This window comes from Sciurus vulgaris, assembly GCF_902686455.1.
Source record: "Sciurus vulgaris genome assembly, chromosome: 8".
Lineage (NCBI taxonomy): Eukaryota > Metazoa > Chordata > Mammalia > Rodentia > Sciuridae > Sciurus > Sciurus vulgaris.
In genome coordinates this window covers 24,279,823-24,301,514 of record NC_136468.1, presented here as the reverse complement: position 1 = coordinate 24,301,514, position 21,692 = coordinate 24,279,823, and the positions used below count along the sequence as shown (strand labels likewise).

The 21,692-nt window shown below is 39.9% G+C and overlaps 1 protein-coding gene across 2 annotated transcripts in view; it reads right to left on the bottom strand.

Annotated features, from left to right (window-relative positions):
• The window catches only part of ZC3HC1 (zinc finger C3HC-type containing 1), a 41,252-nt gene that overhangs the window by 7,804 nt on the left and 11,756 nt on the right, over positions 1–21,692 (bottom strand). Inside the window, exons 5-10 of one of the 2 annotated variants that reach the window (XM_079149805.1) lie at positions 15,771–15,898; positions 14,294–14,448; positions 12,970–13,213; positions 11,753–11,965; positions 11,090–11,296; positions 8,331–8,540 (exon numbers count right to left, since the gene is read on the bottom strand). In XM_079149805.1, coding sequence (XP_079005931.1) covers positions 8,472–8,540; positions 11,090–11,296; positions 11,753–11,965; positions 12,970–13,213; positions 14,294–14,448; positions 15,771–15,898 — 1,016 coding nt within the window. In that variant the 3' untranslated portion in view covers positions 8,331–8,471. Of the gene's footprint in view, positions 1–8,330; positions 8,541–11,089; positions 11,297–11,672; positions 11,966–12,969; positions 13,214–14,293; positions 14,449–15,770; positions 15,899–21,692 lie in introns of those variants that run through there. The other variant, XM_079149806.1, reaches the window with a different exon arrangement.

Here is a 21,692-nt window from a genome sequence, read left to right as displayed (position 1 = left end):
CAAGCATGGTGGTGCACATCTGTAATCCTACTGACTCAGGAGGCTGAGACAGGAGAATCACAAGTTAAAGACCAGTCTCAAAACTTAGCAAGGCCCTAATAACTCAACAAGACCCTGCCTCAAAATAAAAAATAAAAAGGGGGGGGGGTTTCAAGATGGCAGACTAGAGGGTGGCTGCATTTCATGTTGCTCCAGGACTCAGGATTCATAAGAGGAGATATTGAGAGACTTGGGACCAACTCAAAGCAGCCGGTGAGTCTCTCCCATTGGGGAGGCGTCCCAGATGGGGCGGTAGTCCCGGAACGCAGGGAACTTTGTGAAGTAGAGCTGCCCGGCGAGACACCCCTCCCCCTGCTGGAGCAGTGAACTTGGACAACTGGGAGCATCGTAGAGGAGGCCGCTCAGCACAGTGCTTGGACTTGGAGTAACCACTGGGGCTCCGGGCGGCGCCCAGAGGAGGAGCTGCGTGGAGAGCTGTTTGGACTCAGAGCGACCACTCCTGAACAACGGGGCCTGCCCGGAGGAGGAGGAGTGCGGCAGGTCGCTTGGACTCGGAGTGACTGCACCAGAGCTACAGGCGGCTGCTCAGAGGAGGAGGTGAGTGGTGAGTTGTTTGGACTCAAAGCGACCGCTCCTGAACACCAGGGGGCTGCCTGGAGGAGAAGCGTGGTGGGTCACTTGGTCTCGAAGTGGCCGCACCAGAGCTCTGGGCAGCTGCCTGGAGGAGGTGTGCAGCGGGTCGCTTGGACTCAGAATGACCGCTCCTGAACACCCGGGAGGCTACCCGGAGGAGGAGGAGGAATGGGGCGGGTCACATGGACTTGGAGTGACTGCCCAGGGCTACGAGCGGTTGGCAGGTGGAGGAGGCACGCAGTGAGTTGCTTGGACTCCTTGTGACCGCACCTGAACACCGGGCGGCTGTCCAGGGGAAGAGGTGTGCGGCAGGTCGCTGGGACTCGGAGCGATTGTACAGGACTCCAGGTGGCTGCTCAGAGGAGGGGCCGCATAGCCAGGCGATTAGGTGCAGAGCAGGGTCCCAGGACCTAGGAGGCTTCTTGGTGGAAGAGCCCCACAGAGACACATTTAGGGACGGAACGAAGGTTCCAAGACTGCGGGCAGATTCTCTGAGGAGAGGCAGCCTAAGGAGACTCATCTGCGAAGGATGAGGCTCCCAGGCCCAGGAGGTAGGTCTGGGCCCCTGGGAACGTTGCAGAGGAAGGCAGCCCAGCTCAGGCGGTAGTTGTAGATTGAGGGGAACCTCTAGGAGGGGAACTGACCAGCGAGACCTCCCCACCGGGTGAGTTTTCCCTGCCGGGTGAGGTTTTCCCAAAAGGACGGTAAAACCAGAGACACAGGCCCAAACAGGCCTTGCCTCAGCCTGCAGCCTAGTTCCCCTTTGGATGACCATTGGTCAACAAGTGGAGGCACCTCTGCCCACTAGCAGGGAATATACCCCACCTGAAGGCCACCACTCCTAGAGAGGCAGCATCCTTGCGGAGCACTGCACTATCAACTTCCTCTAAGACTTCAGCCTACTGAAGGCTAAGAGGGGATATACTAGAAATCTTCAGGGACATTATAAGTCAATAGAGGAAATCTGCAATATCTCAGCGGTTCACTGATACCTGAAAAATATGAAAAAACAAGGGAAGAAAATGCCTCAAACAAATCTAGATGTTACATCAATAAAACCCAATGACAGCATGGCAGAAGAAATGACAGAAAAGGAGTTCAGAATGTACATAATTAAAATGATCAAGGAAGCAAACGATGAGATGAAAGAGCAAATGCAGGCACTGAATGATGAAAGAGCAAACGCAGGCACTGAATGATTGCACCAATCAACAGTTAAAAGAGCAAATACAGGAAGCAAAAGATCATTTCAATAAAGAGTTAGATATTGAAAAAAAAACAAACAGAAATCCTTGAAATGAAGGAAACAATAAACCAAATTAAGAAATCCATAGAAAGCATTTCCAATAGCATAGAATACCTGGAAGACAGAACCTCAGACATTAAAGACAAAATATTTAACCTTGAAAACAAAGTTGAACAAACAGAGAAGATGGTAAGAAATCATGAACAGAATCTACAAGAACTATGGGATATCATGAAAAGGCCAAATTTAAGAATTATTGGGATTGAGGAAGGCTTAGAGAAACAAACAAAAGGAATGAACAATCTATTCAATGAAATAATGTCAGAAAATTTCCCAAATCTGAAGAATTAAATGGAAAATCAAGTTCAAGAGGCTTATAGGACTCCAAATACACAAAATTACAACAGACCCACACCAAGGCACATTATAATGAAACTACCTAACATACAAAATAAAGACAGAATTTTAAAGGCTGTGAGAGAAAAGAACCAAATTACATTCAGGGGGAAACCAATATGGATATCAGCAGATTTTTTAATCCAGACCCTAAAAGCTAGAAGGGCCTGGAACAACATTTTTCAAGCCCTGAAAGAAAATGGATGCCAACCAAAAATCTTACACCCAGCAAAACTTACCTTCAAATTTGACGATGAAATAAAATCCTTCCATGATAAACAAAAGCTAAAAGAATTTACAAAAAGAAAGCCAGCATTACAGAACATTCTCAGCAAAATATTCCATGAGAAAGAGATGAAAAACAAAGAAGCCAATCAGCAAAGGGAGGAATTATCCTAAAGGAATTGTCAAATAAAGGAGGAACCAAGTTGTGTCAAATAAATAAATAAATAAAGTTTAAAAAATGAACCAAATGACCGGGAATACAAATCATATCTCAATAATAACCTTGAATGTTAATGGCCTGAATTCATCAATCAAAAGACACAGACTGGCAGATTGGATTAAAAAGAAAGATCCAACAATATGTTGCCTGCAAGAGACTCACCTCATAGAAAAAGATACCCATAGACTAAAGGTGAAAGGATGGGGAAAAACATACCATGCACATGGACTCAGCAAAAAAGCTGGAGTATCCATCCTCATTTCAGATAATGTGGACTTCAAGCCAAAGTCAGAAGGGATAAGGAAGGACATTTCATACTGCTTAGGGGAAGCATAAATCAGCAGGATATAACAATCATAAACATCTATGCCCCAAACAGTGGCTCATCCATGTATGTCAAACAAATCCTTCTCAATTTCAGAAACCAAACAGACCATAACACAATAATACTAAGTGATTTTAACACGCCTCTCTTACCACTGGACAGATCTTCCAAACAAAAATTGAACAAAGAAACCATAGATCTCAATAACACAATCAATAATTTAGACTTAATAGACATTTATAGAGTATACCATCCAACCAAGAGCAAATACACTTTCTTCTCAGCAGCACATGGATCCTTCTCTAAAACAGACCATATATTATGCCACAAAGCTAATGTTAGCAAATACAAGAAGATAGAGACACTACCTTGTATTCTATTAGATCATAATGGATTGAAGTTAAAAATAAATGAAAGAGTAAAAAACGGAAACTACTCCAACACCTGGAGATTAAATAATATGCTATTATATGATGAATGGATAACAGAAGATATTAGGAAGGAAATTAAAAAATTCTTAGGTAGGTAATTCTTAGGAGGTAAATAAGAACAAAGAAACATCATATCAAAATCTCTGGGACACTATGAAAGCAGTACTTAGAGGAAAATTTATTTCATGGAGCGCATTTAATAAAAGAAGTAAAACTCAACAAATAAACGATCTAACACTCCAGCTCAAAGCCCTAGAAAAAGAAGAACAGACCAGCACCAAAAGTAGTAGAAGACAGGAAATAGTTAAATTCAGAGCTGAAATCAACAAAATTGAAACAAAAGAAACAATACAAAAAATTGACAAAATAAACAAGTTGGTTCTTCGAAAAAATAAACAAAATTGATAAACTTTTAGCCACACTAACAAAGAGAAGACGAGAGAAAACCCAAATCACTAAAATTCGGAATGAACAAAGAAATATCACAACAGACACGAGTGAAATACAAAACATAATTAGAATCTATTTTGAAAATCTATACTCCAACAAAATAGAAAATTTCGAAGACATCAACAGGTTTCTAGAAACATATGAATTGCCTAAACTGAACGAGGAGGACATACACAATTTAAATAGACCAATTTCAAGTAATGAAATAGAAGTCATCAAAAGCCTACCAACAAAGAAAAGTCCGGGACCAGAAGGGTTCTCAGCCGAGTTCTACAAAACCTTTAAAGAAGAGCTCATTCCGAGGAAGGAGGGACTGTATAGAGGGAAAAGAGAGGTGGGAGGGGTAGGCGGGAGGAAAAAAATAACATAATGAATCAAACATCATTACTCTATGTAAATAAATGAATATGCAAATGGTATGCTGTTACTCCATGTACAAACTGAAACAGCATGTATCCCATGTTTACAATAAAAATAAATTAAAAAAAAAAAAAAAAGAACTGAGAATATAGCTCAGTGGTAAAGCACCTCTGGGTTCAATCGCCAGTACCAATAAATAAATAACAAATAATTAAAAGCTGGGGGTATAGGGAAGTTGGGAGGCGAAGACTAAAGAATACAGGGTTTCTTTTGTGGGTGATGAAAATGTTCTAAAATTGATTGTATTAATAGTTACAGAATTCTGTGGCTATATTAAAAGCCATTAAATTGTACACCTTGAAAGGATAAATTGTGTGGTATTGTGAATTATACCTGAATAAAGCTGTTATTTTAGAAAGCAAAAAAAAAAAAAAAAAAAAGAAGAGCTCATTCCAATACTTCTCAAAGTATTCCATAAAATAGAAGAGGAGAGAACCCTCCCAAACTCATTCTATGAAGCCAATATCACCCTGATAACTAAACCAGACAGAGACACATCGAGGAAAGAAAATTTCAGACCAATATCCTTAATGAACATTGACGCAAAATTTCTCAACAAAATTTTAGCAAATCGCATACAAAAACATATTAAAAAGATAGTGCACCATCCCAGGGATGCAAGGTTGGTTCAACATCAGGAAATCAATATGTGTAATTCACCATATCAATAGACTTAAAGTCAAGAATCACATGATTATTTCAATAGATGTAGAAAAAGCATTTGATAAAATACAGCACCCCTTCATGCTCAAAACACTAGAAAAAAATAGGGATAGTGGGAACATTCCTTAACATTGTAAAGGCCATCTATGCTAAGCCCATGGCTAATATCGTTCTAAATGGTGAAAAACTGAAAGCATTCCCCCGAAAAACTGGAACAAGGCAGGGATGCCCTCTTTCACCACTTCTATTCAATATTGTCCTTGAAACTCTAGCCAGAGCAATTAGACAGACCAAAGAAATTAAAGGGATATGAATAGGAAAAGAAGAACTCAAACTATTCCTATTTGCTGATGATATGATTATATACTTAGAGGAACCAGGAAATTCCACCAAAAAAATTTTAGAACTCATAAGTGAATTCAGTAAAGTAGTGGGATATAAGATCAATGCACATAAATCTAATGCATTTTTATACATAAGTGATGAATCTTTGGAAAGAAAATTAGGAAAACTACCCCATTCACAATAGCCTCGAAAAAAATAAAATACTTGGGAATCAATCTCACAAAAGAGGTGAAAGACCTCTACAATGAGAACTACAGAACACTAAAGAAAGAAATTAAAGAAAACCTTAGAAGATGGAAAGATCTCCCATGTTCTTGGATAGGCAGAATTAATATTGTCAAAATGGCCATACTACCTAAAGTGCTATACAGATTCAATGCAATTCCAATTAAAATCCCAATGATGTACCTTACAGAAATAGAGCAAGCAATTATGAAATTCATCTGGAAGAATAAGAAACCCAGAATAGCTAAAGCAATCCTTAGCAGAAAGAGTGAAGCAGGGGGTATTGCAATACCAGATCTTCAACTCTACTACAAAGCAATAGTAACAAAAACGGCATGGTATTGGTACCAAAATAGAAAGGTAGATCAATGGTACAGAATAGAGGACAAAGACACAAACCCAAATAAATGCAATTTTCTCATACTAGACAAAGGGGCCAAAAATATGCAATGGAGAAAAGATAGCCTCTTCAACAAATGGTGCTGGGAGAATTGGAAATCCATATGCAACAGAATGAAACTAAACCCCTATCTCTCACCCTGCACAAAAATCAACTCAAAATGGATCAAGGACCTCGGAATCAGACCAGAGACCCCTGCAGATTATAGAAGAAAAAGTAGGTCCAGATCTTCAACATGTCGGCTTAGGACCAGACTTCCTCAACAGGACTCCCATAGTACAAGAAATAAAAGTAAGAATCAATAACTGGGATAGATTCAAACTAAAAAGCTTTCTATCAGCAAAGGAAACTATCAGCAATGCGAAGAAAGAGCCTACAGAGTGGGAGAAAATCTTTGCCAATCATACTTCAGATAAAGCACTAATCTCCAGAATCTATAAAGAACTCAAAAAACTCTACACCAAGAATGCAAATAATCCAATCGACAAATGGGCTAAGGAAATGAATAGACACTTCACAGAAGATCTACAAGCAATCAACAAACATATGGAAAAATGTTCAACATCTCTAGTAATAAGAGAAATGCAAATCAAAACCACCCTAAGATTCCATCTCACCCCAATTAGAATGGCGATTATCAAGAATACAAGCAACAACAGGTATTGGCGAGGATGTGGGGAGAAAGGTACACTCATACATTGCTGGTGGGGCTGCAAATTAGTGCAGCCACTCTGGAAAGCAGTGTGGAGATTCCTTAGAAAACTTAGAATGGAACCACCATTTGACCCAGCTATCCCACTCCTTGGCCTATACCCAAAGGACTTAAAATCAGCATACTACAGAGATACAGGCACATCAATGTTCATAGCTGCTCAATTCACAATAGCCAGATTGTGGAACCAACCTAGATGTCCTTCAATTGATGAATGGATAAAGAAACTGTGGTATATATATATACAATGGAATATTACTCAGCCATAAAGAATGATAAATTTATGGCATTTGCAGGCAAATGGATGAAATTGGAGAATATCATGCTAAGTGAGATAAGCCAATCTCAAAAAATCAAAGGACGAATGATATCGCTAATAAGTGGATGATGACACATAATGGGGGATGGGAGGGGTTAGTGTTAGGGTTAGGGAGTGGGGCAAGAATGGAGGAAAGAAGAACTGTATAGAGGGAAAAGAGGGGTGGGAGGGGTGGGGGGAAGGGAAAAATAACAGAATGAATCAAACAACATTATCCTATGTAAATTTATGATTACACAAATGGTATGCCTTTACGCCATGTACAAACAGAGAAACAACATGCATCCCATTTGTTTACAATAAAAAATAAATAAAATAAAAAGGGCTGGAAATATGTTTAGGGCTTGAGCACCTGAGTTAAATCCCCAGCAAGCCCCCGTACCCCCGACAAAAAAAAGTGAGCCATAAACTAAATCAACCAGTGACTTAAATGACTCTAGTAGCTCATGGTCACTTTACCAGTAGACACATGTACTTAGATGGGTCAGGTTCAGGTCAATCTTCTCTACCACAGAGATGGATGAGCCTCACAAGCAGGAAAAAAGGCTTGGGGCACTCAGTCAAGGGAGCCAGGCATTAGAAAGCACATGAGGGGCCTCTTGTGGGTATTTTCTTATATCCTCCTTCCATTCTCTTACTCTGTTAGCATCAAAGTGAGGAGAAAATAATCAGCTCACCTTATACTGCATCACACCAAGAGACCTGTTGACATAATGACACCACCTTGCTTCTAGTTTAAGGAAGACTACACGTCTTTGGAATTACAAATACATTTCAGGTTTTAAGTCCACACTGAAAACCCAGTTTGACTTTGTTTGGGGGGCAGGGACAGTACTGGGCATTGTATCTAAGGATGCTCTAACACAGAGCTATGTTCCTAGCCCTTTTTATATTGAGACAAGTTCCAAGTTGTAGAGGGTCTTGCTATGATGCCCAGACTAGCCTTGAACTTGAAATCCTTCTGCCTCAATATCCTGTGCAGCTGGGAGTAAAGGGGTGGGCCACCATGCCCGGCCCACAGTTTAACTCTTGATAATATCACTGAAGCTTTCTCCAGCCTACCAGGCAAGGGGGAAAACAATTCTCAAGCACCGAAGCATCTTGACAAATACTTTAATAACACACGCTCTCAAATTCCTGGGATACAGTTCTTGAGACACTGCCCATGCTAAAGCTGCTGAAATGAGTGTTCCTGGGTCTTTCCTCTAGTTTTAAAGTCCCACAGTCTTTTAATAGAACTGGGTTTGCAGTACCTTACCCTGTCCACATCCCCACAGGGAGATGGGTCTCCTCTTAATCTTGCAGATTGTTGACACTTACTGCCTTTACAATGGCAGGGGCTCCTTATGATTAAATCAGAATGGAGAAAAACAGCATCGGCTGACCCAAAGAGAATTCAGGCTTTATTTTTCAAAAAGTCACTCTCATTTCAGTTCTCTCCAGGAATGGGCTGGAATATCTTCAGGATGAGCATAAAGATTCCCACTGCCGGAATATTCGGAATACTTTTCTTGATTTTTCAGAGAGACTCTATTGGTAGAAAAGCTTACTATTAGGATTAAATTATTTTATAGAGACAAATAACAAATAACAGATAAGAGTTTTTTTTCCTGACTGGATGGTACAAAGCTGAAGGGGGCTGTGGTGAATGAGTTTGATGTTGGAAAAAAGTTTATAATATTTTTTTCAGACTCTACAGCATCAGAATCTGTAAATTTCTTCTACAATGATCAAAATGTATCTGGAACTGAATAAAAACTCATTTTATATTATGCTACACATAATGTACAGTTAAAATAAAATAAAATCAAGAAGGCTTTGTTCTACTGTCAGACTGCTATTAACACACTGAGGCACCAAAACATGGCTCATTATCTTTTCTGTGTCTGCAGCCATCTTAATCTTCCTATGTGATGATGACACTTCTGACCGACCATTAGTAGAGCACATACTCATTTTGCATTTTTTAAAATAAAATCCATAATGTTCAATTGGCCTGAGTTCATTATTTTTTGTGAACAGGATTCAAATTTACCTGGAACTACCTACCTGGGGTTAACAGTATAATCCAAGACCAAGAAAGAAATGTTGAATGACCCCTAAGAGTCTAAACTATGACCTTGACTTTCTCAGCTTCATTTTTAGCCAGCAGAGCTAAAAATAGGAAGACTCTCATTGCCACTAGATCATACCTATAAAAGTGCTCTGAGATTTGAAGAAATAGTCTTACAAGGAGACAAAGCAATTCAGTAGCAGATAAAAGTTCTTGGTAAATCAGAACCCTTAGTTCTCTCTGACTTTGAGATAATAAAGAGCAGATATTTCACACAGCAAGGTCTTCAGTGAGAGAACAAAAGAATATTTAGTAAAACAATCCATAAAATAACCTCAAGTTTCTCATATAAGATGGATTTCCACTGTTTTCCTATCCTCCTTGTGGGATGAGTGTTTCAATAACATAAGGACCCAGGAGGAAAAGTTTGAGCTCTGACTCAAGGAACTAAGGGGAATTTAGTTTAGTAACAAAGTTGAAAAAAAAATATAGGGGCTGGAGTTATTGCTCAGTGGTAGAGTGCTTACCTGGCGTGTGCGAAGCCCTGGGTTTGATACTCAGCACCATACATAAATAAATAAAATAAAAAGACCCATTGACAACTAAAAAAATATTTTAAGAAAAATATAAAGTTTTTTCCAACATCAAGATCCTTTGCCGCAACCCTGTTAAGCTGTGTATCACCCAGTCATAGCAGCTGGTGGGAAGGTTAAAAGACAAGTTATGAAAAAAGATCCTAAAAGCCCCAGAATCCAGGGCCAATTATGAGACCAACTTTTTCCACGAACAAACTAACAAAAAACCTAACCCAGTGTGGTTTTTGTTTTGTTTTGTTTTGTTTTTTTAGTATAACAGTAACAGAGGGAACTCTTAGTAAAAACTGCCAAAATATTATTACTTCCTAAAGGCCTAGGCAGAGAGAATTTATGTGCAAATACAGATTTAATATCTCCAAATTGAAAAGTGGGGCAAATATTTGTCTTTAAATAGCTTTACACATTTCCAAAAGTTTATAAATTGAAAAGAAGCAGATTTTTTTTTCCTGCAAAAACTTGGAAACATTCATCTACAAATTTACTAAAGGCACTAATGCATCAGTACAAGCTGGGAGTGGCCACACATTCCTGTAATTCCAGCAACTTGGTAGCCAGACTCTGCAGCTTAGTGAGACCCTGTCTCAAAAATAAAAAGGGTTGGGGATGTAGCTCAGCGGTAAAGTGACCCTGGGTTCAATCTCCAGTACCAAAAAAAAAAAAAAAAAAAAGGCATCAGTACAGCTCCCTCCAGTGGCTTCCTAAGACAGTACAAAACCATGAATTCAGGAACACTGTCTGGCAAGTATTAGTTTGTTCTTGGAGGGTATAGAGGTCAGAAATTGTTATATTTATACTAGGCTGCAAGGTAAATCTGGAAGTGAACACACAAAAGGGAAAAAACCCCAGTTTTTACCATTCCATGAGAGAATCATGGTGGACATTAAGGACAAACTAGCACTCTCATTCTTGACATAGAACAAACATTTGACTTGTTTTCACAGTGGTCATGATGGCTTTGCCTGTAGCAGCATTTGTTAACCACAGTCGTCATGACTATGATGGCCGATGATGAAACAGTGCACATGCGTGACACGGGGAGTGAAATCACTACCCTGGTGTTGGAGTACAGAGATCCAAAGGCTAAGTTGACTGGTCAGGCTCCAAAGGCAAGTGACAGCAACTGATGGAGAAAGCAGCTGCCCTGCAACATGAGGCCAGAGCAGCTGCTTATTCATCTATTTCTGTTTCTGTATTAGTTTTCCACTTTGAGTCATTTTATTTGGGAGAACAAAGAATTTAACAGAATTTGATGGAATGCTATATGCAGAAAGACTGGCCACTTCCACACCTTTCTTTAGGATAAATCAGAATGAGTCCACATGACTTAGGAAAGCCGAAGGCAGGCAGGGTGCTAATTATAGGACTAGACACTGCCGCTTATCCCATAAACAGCAAGTGCTGTACACAAGCAGGGCAGCAGCTTATCTCACCATGGAGTCTGTTTCAGCTGGCTGGTTAGACTGTTTATGGGCCAAAAGGATGGTCAGCACTGCCTTCCAGCCCGGCTCTGCTGGGGTGCTGGCATCAAGCTCTGTTCCACCATTCTCCCTGGATTCTTTACCAAGTGTGATATTCACCCAAGGGCACCAGTCTCTGTGCTGAGAGGTGGGATCAAAGAAGCTCCGAGATGATGTGTCCTGAGGAGGAGGAAGAGAGACAGTGTTAATGAAGGGCAGATGCTGTATCTATTCAGGGAGACATATTATTGTAGGCATACTATTAATCATAAAGTCCAGAATCTCATAACTGTCCTCACTTCTAGTTTTAATGCTCTTTTAAATTGCCTTTTCATTTTCCTTTAGTCCTTTTGTGTTAAACAAACTGTACCGTCTCAGCTTTGTCCCCTATCTCACTGCTGTCCCACTAGCCTGAAGTATTTATTACCTCTCCAGAATCTACCCAAAGGAACACATGACAAAACCCTTCATTTTTTTCCTTTTGGTCACTTAAATGTCTCATCTTTAAACTTATTCACACAGACTACCTTTAACCAGAGGACCCAGCATGGCTCACCCCTGTGTCTCAGTGCTGTGTGGTGAGAGCATAGCCTGCTGTTTATGCTCAGTGATGGCTACATGAGAAGGTGGACTCACTGAGCTGCTGGAAGAGCAGAGGCGAGCTCGTTTGGCTTTCCGGAGAGGGCTAGAGGGTACTTCCAGGCCAGAAGAGTCTCCTGTTCCCATGCTTCGGGTCACTGGGCGGCTTCTGGTAGTGGGGCTGGCTGCCTCCGGCTCAGGCCGATCAACAGGACTAGAAGAGTCCCAGCTCCGGGTTCGGGAGACAATGGGACTAGGGCTCTTTTCAACCTGAAGAGGAAATAATGGAAAGTCCACCTATCATGTTGATGATTATGGGCAGAGTATTTCTTAAGGCATATGAAAGCAAGTATTTTATAGTTTAAACTATATTTAGTTAGGTGTGAGCTGGGCACAGGTTTCAGAGAAAATCTTTAATTGGTACACTGAAAATAATTTAGGATGGTTACACATGACTGTAATACCAGTGAGTGACTCGGGAGGCTGAGGCAGGAGGACAGCCTTAGCAACTTAGCAAGGCCCTAAGCAACTGAGATCCTGTCTCAAAAAAAGGGGGAGAGGGGCTGGGGATGTAGCTCAGTGGTAAAGAGTCCCTGGGTTCAATGTCCCAGTACAAAGAAAAGAAAATATTACTAAAAAACAGATCTGGAGCAGAGTGTGGTGACACAGGCCTATAATCCCAGTGACTTGGGAAGCTGAGGCAGGAGAATCACAAGTTCAAGGTCAGTTTCAGCAATTTAGCCAAATCCTATCTCCCCACACCCCCCAAAAAAAAATCAATAAAAGGGAATGCAGCTTGGTAGTAGAGTGCCCCTAGGTTCAAATCCTGGAACTACAAATAAATGAATAAAAATTTAGTTTCTGCCAGGCATAGTGGTGTACCCCTGTAATCCCAGGTACTTAGGAGATTGAGGCAGGAGGATTCTAAGTTAAAGGCCAGCCTCAACAACTTAGCAAGTCTCTGTCTCAAAATTTAAAAAGGGTTAGGGATAAAGCTCAATGGTACATTCTGGGTTCAATCCAAAGTACCACCAAAAATTTTTTTTTTAAGTTTCTGAATTGCCTATATAGCTGCACTCTTCTAAGAATACTGTATTTCTTTACTGAATTCCTATAAAGAATTTAGCTTCTCAATTGGTGAACAGAAAAATGACATGATGGTCTGATCAATATGGCCAAAAGTGAAATCTACCCACCAATTTCCCACTTTCCACCACCAATAATTTGGCAAAAATGTCATTAAAACGTCCACCTCAAACAAGCTAAGTCAATACCTGCTCTAAGCCTGGGGAAAACGTGGCATCCTGGCTCCGGGTCATCATCCTCCGAGGTGATTCAGGCACCAGAGGGAAGCGTTCTGGACGACCCTCAGGGCCTGAGACTGGGGAGTTGGTTAGGCCAAATGATGTGTCCAGGTCGGTCATGGATGATTCAATCTGCTGGAAGCCCCAGAGCCCCACCTTCCGCATACACTGTGAACATGTTATCAGGGAGAGCTGCATGGGTTCCAAAGCAGAGCTAGGAAGGAATGGAAAACAAAAGTGGGTCTTTCTGAAGGATAACACTTCTATGTGAGCAAGTGTAATGACCTGTGAGTATGGTTCATCTATCGAATGAATCTCTGCAGTGGTCCAGGGACCTGGAAACCATGTCCTTTCAGAGCCCCATCCTCTGATCTGAGGACAATCATCTTTCCATGTCTCCCCGTCATCTCTCACAATTTTTCCTATAGAAAGGTCTATGGATCTTGGTGTACTCTCTATGGCAAGGCTATGTTGGAAGTTATGTTTTATAAAATTCTCCTGGTCCCTCTTCAAACTCTTTCCTTCATCTACCAAAGAAAGCGTAACAAAGGTAAATCAAGCCAGGCATGGTGGTGCATGCCGGTAATCCCAGCAATGTGAGAGGCTGAGGCAGGAAGCTTGCAAATTCCAGGCCAGTCTCAGCAACTTAAGACCCTGTCTCAAAAATAAAAGGGATGTAGTTCAATGGAAGGGCACTCACCTAGCATGTGTAAGGCCCTGCTAGCTTCAGTCCCCACTGGGGGGGCAAAAAAAAGTTTGGTTTTGACAATCTTCTATCTCAGAGGGAGTCTTTGCCAAACTGAGCAGTTAGAATGTTAAAAACATCAACATGGAGCCACATGATTCCAACTAGTGTTTCCTTTTTTAAATTTGGGGGGGAGGGTGCTAGGGACTGCATCCAGGGTTTTGCACAGGCTAGGCAAGTGCTCTATTGAGTTACATCCCCAGCCCCCATCTCTGGTTAGTTTCCATCAATTACACTGATTGTTCTTTCTTTCTAAAAATGGCTTGTTTTCTATTTTCATAAAAAGGAGTTTCACTGCTTGGAGGAATGCACCTGGATAGTTACAATACAAGAAACAAAGTTCAGGTGTGAACACCAAGAATTCCCAAGTTCTAATTCTGGTTTTGTTACTAATTCTTGTTATCTATCTGTCCTGCCTATTCCTCTCCTCAATTTTCTCTTTGTTTCTGTTTTCTCATGTGATTTCCAAATACTACTTAGTGAATGCTGTATATATGAGTAAATGCCACTGCCACAGCTTATGCCCTCAGGCAAAATTTGCTGACTGACCTACACGCCCAGCCACACACAGCAAGAACACAGGCAGTGATGTGGACTTGGATGTCGGAGCCTAATTTGCTTGGAGTTTTTCTCTCTTCAGTTCCGTGATCAAGTTCATCTTCAAGCAGGTGTAGCAGAAGACTGATCTTGTCTTCTGTCAAGCACTACAAAGTAACCAAGATAAAAAACCTTCGAGTTTAAACTATTATACAAAGAAAAAAATTGCCCGCAGTGGCAATTTTCTTAGAACTCTTAATTCGTTTATTAAATTGTTTTTAATTTACCAACCATAGATTTTTCTATAAAACTTGTGAAATTCAAACCTAAATAATGAAAACAGATTACTGTTTATGTCTCAGTTTGACAGTGTACTTTTTGACAGAACAATAGATTTTGCAAGCCTTGATTTTTACTCTAAGAATAATAAAGAATTATGACAGGGTATAGAAAAAATTTGCCTTGGCCAGGGACAGGGTGACTTTCTAATAGGCTTCAGGAAATCCACAGATCGGTGCTAAAAGCTGTAACAGCCTCTTAACTTGAAGAAGCGAAATAATTAACTGTGTTATGGTTTGGAAGTGAGGTGTCTCCTAAAAGCTTACATGCGAAACAGTTTTGAGGAGAAATGATTGGGCTATAGCCCTAACCTAATCAGTGAATTAACCCCCCCCCCCCATGGGATTAACTGAGCAGTGACTGGAGGCAGGTAGGGTGGGGCTGGAGGAGGTGATTCCTTGGGGGCGTGGCTATGGGGTATATATTTTGTGTCTGGAGAGTGGAGTCTCTCTCTGATTATCATGTGAGCTGGTTCCCTGTGTCACATTCTTCTGCCCTGATGTTCAGTCTTACCTCAAGCCCCAAGGAATGGAGCCGGCCTTCTATAGGCTAAAACCTCTGAAATCGTGGGTCTCAAATAAACTTTTCCTTCTTTACAATTGTTCTGGTCAGGTCCTTTAGTCACAGCAGCAAAAGAGCTGACTAAAAGAAGCTGCTATTTCCTATTATACAGCTTTCCCTCACAGTACTAATAGGCTGATGAAATGGGACAGTAAGTGTAGAATTTCAAAGTACAGATGGGCCAGAGTATTTTAACAGTTCTATTCACAGGGAGAGTTTATAATTTAGTTTCCTCTAGCACTATGGAAAACTTCACACAATAATGACATGCAGTCACATGTCAGTGTCTTCTATTAAACAATATAAGTAACTAATCAAGATAAAATTAAATTTTTCACTTGAAGAATTCAAATTAAATCAAGATAAAATTAATTATGCCATTTGAAGACTCATACCTAAACATTTAAATGGAATCTATTTACTTTAACCCTCAATAGTCACCTTTCTGGTTGAAACTGGAAAGTCCAGATGAGAGACAAGTGAGTAGTTCTCTTCCTAATCTGCATCCTCTTGTCATTAAAAGAAACACTTCATGTGCAAGTGCTGGTGACAACTGGAGGTCACTACAACCTAGCCAAGAAAAACTCACCATAGTTTTCAAATCCTCCGGCCTCAGGGAAGGAAGCTGGAGGTCCAAGTGACAAAGGTTTTGAAAACGATCTAGGAATTCACTAATAAGAACAGCAGGCTCATCCAATGGTAACATACCAAATCGATCTGTGGAAAAGGTAAATAGGAAGATGATATTGGTATACGAAATAAAAAACACAAAGGCTTTGAATAGGTGACACAGCTTAGAGAACCAGCATTTTATAACAGCTGCCAAGCTGTTAGATAGATAACTCATTGTGAGCCAGGAAGGAAAAGAACCTGCAGGTACACCCTATCTTTGGTATTGCCATCTTCATCTATGGACATCTGGTACACTGGCAAAAGCAAATGTTGAGGGCAAAAGAGCCTTGCTAGTCTATTTGGCCTATAACGATTAGTAGAAACCACAATGATCAGCTCTGATGAAGAATAAAAACACATTTTGAACCAGTCCTGGTGGCCATGCCCAGCAACTAGGAAGGCCAAGTCAGGAGGATCACAAGTTTGAGGTAAACCCAGAAAACTTAGTGTGATCTTTCTCTAAATGAAAAATAAAAAGGGCTGGGGATGTAGCTCAGTGGTAGTAACCCTGGGGTTCAATCCCAAGTACCACCACCATCACCACCACCACAAAAAAACAAACAAACAGACAAACAAAAAACCCAAGAGATTTCATAGGAAAAATGAAAAGAGAACAGGTCATCCTAACCTGACTATTTAAAAAGTATAGAATAGCTAGGGATGTAGTTCTATAGTAAAGCACCTGCCAAGAATTTACAAGGCCTTGGGTTTAATCTCCAGCACCATCAAAAAAAGAAATAAAAATATTTAGCAGTGATATTTTCAAGGGTGTACATATATCACTTGTCAAAACTTATCAAATTGTATCTCTAAATATTTTAGTTTATTTTGTGTCAATTCTATCTCAATAATGCTCTTTTCTAGTTGTTACTAGAAGGAACTCAAGAGCAGAAACAGTAGCACTTTTGCCCATCCATTATGTGCATCGTTAGCAATCAGATTTTGGTCTCTAATATTATTCTAATACTATTAAAAGGATCTGGCTCTTGGGAGAGTTGCTGATTTCACATTGTCGGGTAGGGAAAATAAATCAAGTTGTATTCAGAATAGTAGCGTGTTGCTGCCAAGCAAGAATGCTTTCAAGAATGCTAGAGACAATGTTGAAAGTACAGAAGAGTCAGTTTAAAGGAAATCAATTCATTAGTCCAGCTGTGAATACTTTGAAACTCAAATAAGAAAATAACATAATTAGAAAGAATAAAATGCTTTTGCAAAGCTATGAATTCTTAATGATATGCACACAAACATAATACAACCATGCATACAAAAGAAAAAATAATTTTTTTGCAGTACTGGGACTGAAGTAAGGGCACTGCACAAGGCAGGCAAATGGGTCTATCACTGAGCCACATCTAAAGCCCTTTTGATTTGGAGAGAGGGTCTAACAAAGTAACCTGGGCTGGCCTTGAATATGTGATCCTCCTAGTAGCTGGAATGACCACTGTACCTAGCTGTTATTTTTTAAAATTAATTTTAGTAAGTAGGAGAGCACTTATATATTAAGTATTTTTTTCTGTCATACATGTCTCTTGCTTCTGTGTAGGATGTTGTTTGTGGGAAGGTGGACTGAGAATCTCTGAAAATCCTGTCTTCTATAAAAACACTAAGAATGTTGGCAAAAATTATAAAAATCAACTTCTTAGCATTCTCAAATTTAACCAAAAGCTGGCAATAATCTGGGAAGCATTTAGTCAAGAAAAATGGCTGAATCTTGGTAAGAATAAAGACTCCAGTCAGCTTGGGAAATGAACTTTGTGGCATTTTACCTTGTGTTGTTTCCATCTTCCTTTCCCCAGCTTAGATCCTCCATATAGCCCTGAAAACCACGATCATGGTGGAAACCAGCAGCCCAATGGCCGTGGAGGAGGACACTGGGGAGCTGGGCTCCTCCAAAGCCCTATCCTAGAGAACTGTGAGATTATTTGATCTGTCTGGCAGTGCATGGAAAATCATATTAGTTCAGTGAGATCAGTGAATAGTGCACTTGTCTAGCATATGGGAAGCCTTCTTTTCCTGAGAAGAGATTTCAAGAATAGTTGTTTTAAGCAACTATTTAGCATCACAGTTAAACTGAGGCAGCTAAAACAGTTGGGGGCAAGCAACAAATGGACCATAAACCTTAAAATGAAAAGTTAGGAACTGAGATGTCCACAGGAGGGTTTGCAAAGTTCCGACACATTCCTTAGAATCTGGGATATGTGAATGTGTAGGGCTGTACACAAGCTCAGGAAAGAGCTGAGAAAGCTCTAAGTTCTCATCTTTGGCTGACTTGGAGGCTCTGTGCAAGCAGGAAGTGAAAGCTAAAGAAGACTTGCAAATTGCTTGCTTGACCACTGGTGCCCAGTGCACAGAGTTCCTTGGCAAAGACTGGCAGACTTCTTATTCTTAGGTGTTTAAAGAAATCTCTGTACAAATTATTATCTAAGAAAGCAGAGACTTCAGCAACCACATGTAACAAAGAAGATGGTTTTACAGAATCAGTTCAGGCAAAGTTACTAAACAATCAATAAATAATAACAAAAAGTGCTGGTGGAGGTGGGGTGGATTTCCAGAGCTGACACATTATTAGGAAACATAGAAAGAAACAAGATAGGGCTCTGGATATAGCTCAGTTGGTAGAGTGCTTGCCTCACAAGTACAAGGCCCTGGGTTCAATCCCCAGCACTGCAAAAAAAAAAAAAAAAAAAAAAAGTAACTAAAAAATCCTACCACTGAGAAAGCCTAGACACAGGATTTACTGGAAAAAGTTAAAATGTTAAAAAAACTAAAGGAAAGTATAAGAAGGATATCTTACTAAATAGAGAATATGAATAAAGAGAAAAAATAGAAACTGTGAAGTTGGAAAGTGTAATAACTGAGATAAAGCATTCACTAGAAGGACTGTGAATGTGGTGGCACATGCCTGTAATCCTAATGACTTGGGAGGATAATAAGGACAATCACGAGTTTGAGGCCAGCCTAGGCAACTTTATGAGGACCAGTCTCAAAAGAAAAAATAAAAAGGGCCAGGAGTATAGCTCTGTGGCAGAGTGCCCTTGGGTTCAATCTCCAGTATCACAAAAACAAATACAACCCCCCCAACCCTGGCAAGCAAACACACACACACACACACACACTGCACACACAAAGTAAGGTGGAATGGTTTGAAGCAAAAAAGGCAAAATGTTGGCATTATGTGGGACTGGGTGATAGAAATTTTTGTCTACATTTGAAAGATTCCAAAATTTTAGAATTATTTTAAAAGTTAAAAAGTGAAAACAAAGGAATACTTTTTTCCCACCTCCCCATACTGGGGATTGAACCTAGGGTCTTGCATGTGCTAGGCAAACATTCTATGCCGAGTTACTGAAAGCAGTACTTTCTATATTCAGGGATGACAAAATCAAATTATTTAAAGTTGTTGCAAACAGAGTTAGTCCTCAAAATCCATGGGTTCTGCATCCAAGATTCAACCAATTACAAAAAAAAAAATCTGAAAAAAAAAAAAATATTTGAACAGGTACAAACTTTTTATGACAACTACTTGATATAGGATTACAAAGATACCATAAGTAATCTAGAGATGATTTAAACTATATAGGAAGATGTATGTACATTATATATAAATACTATGCCATCTTATATAAAGGCCTTAAGGATCTGCAGGTTTTGGAATCAAAGGGAGTTTTAGAACCAATCCTTCATGGATACTTATGGACAATTATAACATAACCATATATGTCAAAATACATGCAATTTATTTATTTATTCATTAATTTATTATTTATTCATTTTGTGATACTGGGGATTAAACTCAGGGTTTCCCATATACTAGGCAAATGCTCTACCACTGAGCTATATCCCCAGTTCATTTTATTTTGTTTTGGGACAGGGTCTTGCAAAAATTGCTCTGACTGACCTGGAATTTGTAATCCCCTGACTTAGGCTCCTGAGTAGCTGGGATTATAGGCGTGTGCCATCGTACCCAGCACCATCAACTTAAAAAGCATCATTTTATTAAGAACATCAGATTACAGGCTGGAGAGTGGCTCAGAGAGTGCTTACCTAGCATGTTTGAGACCCTGTGGTTGATCTCTAGCACTACCAAAAATTAAAATTAAAATCAAGGAAAAGTATGGACTTTAAAAAATCAAGTAAGGTTTAACAATAAAAAGGCACATGTTTTGATGACCAGTGGTTTAGGTTTGGCAAAATTTGGGAGAAGAAAGCAGGTCCCAAGGCCTTTCTGATCAATTTCTAATGTAGTGTTTGGCATGATTGCTACAATACTAAGAAAGTAACTGCAAAACCTTATGAAAGGCCAGGCTGGTAGCGCGAAAGGCTAAGGCAGGAAGATCAGGAGTTCAAAGGCAGCCTCAGCAACCACAAGGCACTAGGCAACTCAGTGAGACCCTGTCTCTAAATAAAATACAAAATAGGGCTGGGGATGTGGCTCAGTGGTTGAGTGACCCTGAGTTCAATCCCTGGTACCAAAACAAAACCAAACCATTATAAAGGTAAAAGAACAAATAGAGAAGAAATGAAATCCATCATGAAAATGTCTTAACATAAGCTTAAATGTGTTTCATAATTGATATATTTGTATCATTTGTGTATAAAGTATTTGAACATGCCCAAAATAATCAGGCCTAGTAAGTTAGTAACTGTCATTTAAATGTTTAAAGCAACTATGTAATTATTAGGAAAAAATTATCTTAAAAATTTACAGACATGCTTAATAAATTTAGGAATTACAACACAAATAATTGTGCATACTCCTTTCTCCACATAAAAATCCCTTTAATGTTAAAGAACCAAAATAAAGAATGGTATAATTGAAAAGTTTTATCTGAGACCTACTTAGGAGGAAGAATCGATAGGGCACAGTGGGTGATGATAGGAAAGGGTGGCTACAAATGATTTCTGGGTTTAGGACAAATGGATGGAGAGGCTGGTGTATTTACTGAGCTGGGCAAAGCTTTAGGTAGACAAGAACAGTTCAGCTTTGCGTAAGTTGAGTTCCAGGTACCTATAATAAAAAGTGGAAATATTTAGAGGATACTTGAAAATATGAGTTCGGTTCAAAAGAGAGGTCTAGATAGGAATTACAGGTCTTCAAGGTAGTCAAGTTGTAAATGGGGTCAAGAAGGCAATGTGTAGTTACAAGAGTTGGGAACCATCAACAGAGCCCTGCATTGGACAAGGATGGACTCAACTCCTCCAGGGCTGGCTGTGGTATGCAATGATATAATTTAGGCCAACAGTAGGAAATCTTTGTTGTATGTCAACTTCATTTAGAAAATTTCATCAGAGGTAGATAGCAATCCATAGTCACTTTCAATCTATTTTATCCTTAGTAATCATTCACAGAATATTCATGGCCATTAGTGAGCCTGGAATTACCCTAAGCTGTCTTCCTAATACAAAAATACACCTACACTGCACCGTTCTGTGGTCAAGGAATAACAAATATGGATGAACAGTGTTGCTTTGTAAACATGGGTCTGAAAAATTTTGTTCTGCTCTTGGTGAGATTCCCCACCAGAGGGCTCTGCTGTTGAAGCTATTTACTTAGCAGAAACATGCCTGCATAAACAACAAAATATTCCAAAATCCCAGTTGATACTGCATGTTTGGCTTATTATGAAGCACTCCGTGCAAATCAGTTCCTGATTTAAAAGAGACTGTCTCCCGCCATGGCCCTTACACAAAGAGGAAAGAGGATAGGACCTGGCCATCACGCACCCCTTGCTGAGGCAGCCTTAGCTGCGAGGCTGTCCTTTCTTCAGTGCTGCTGTTATGTGTACTGCTTTCATGTCATAAACTGTAGACTTGTACCACTCTCACTTGGGGTCCTGTG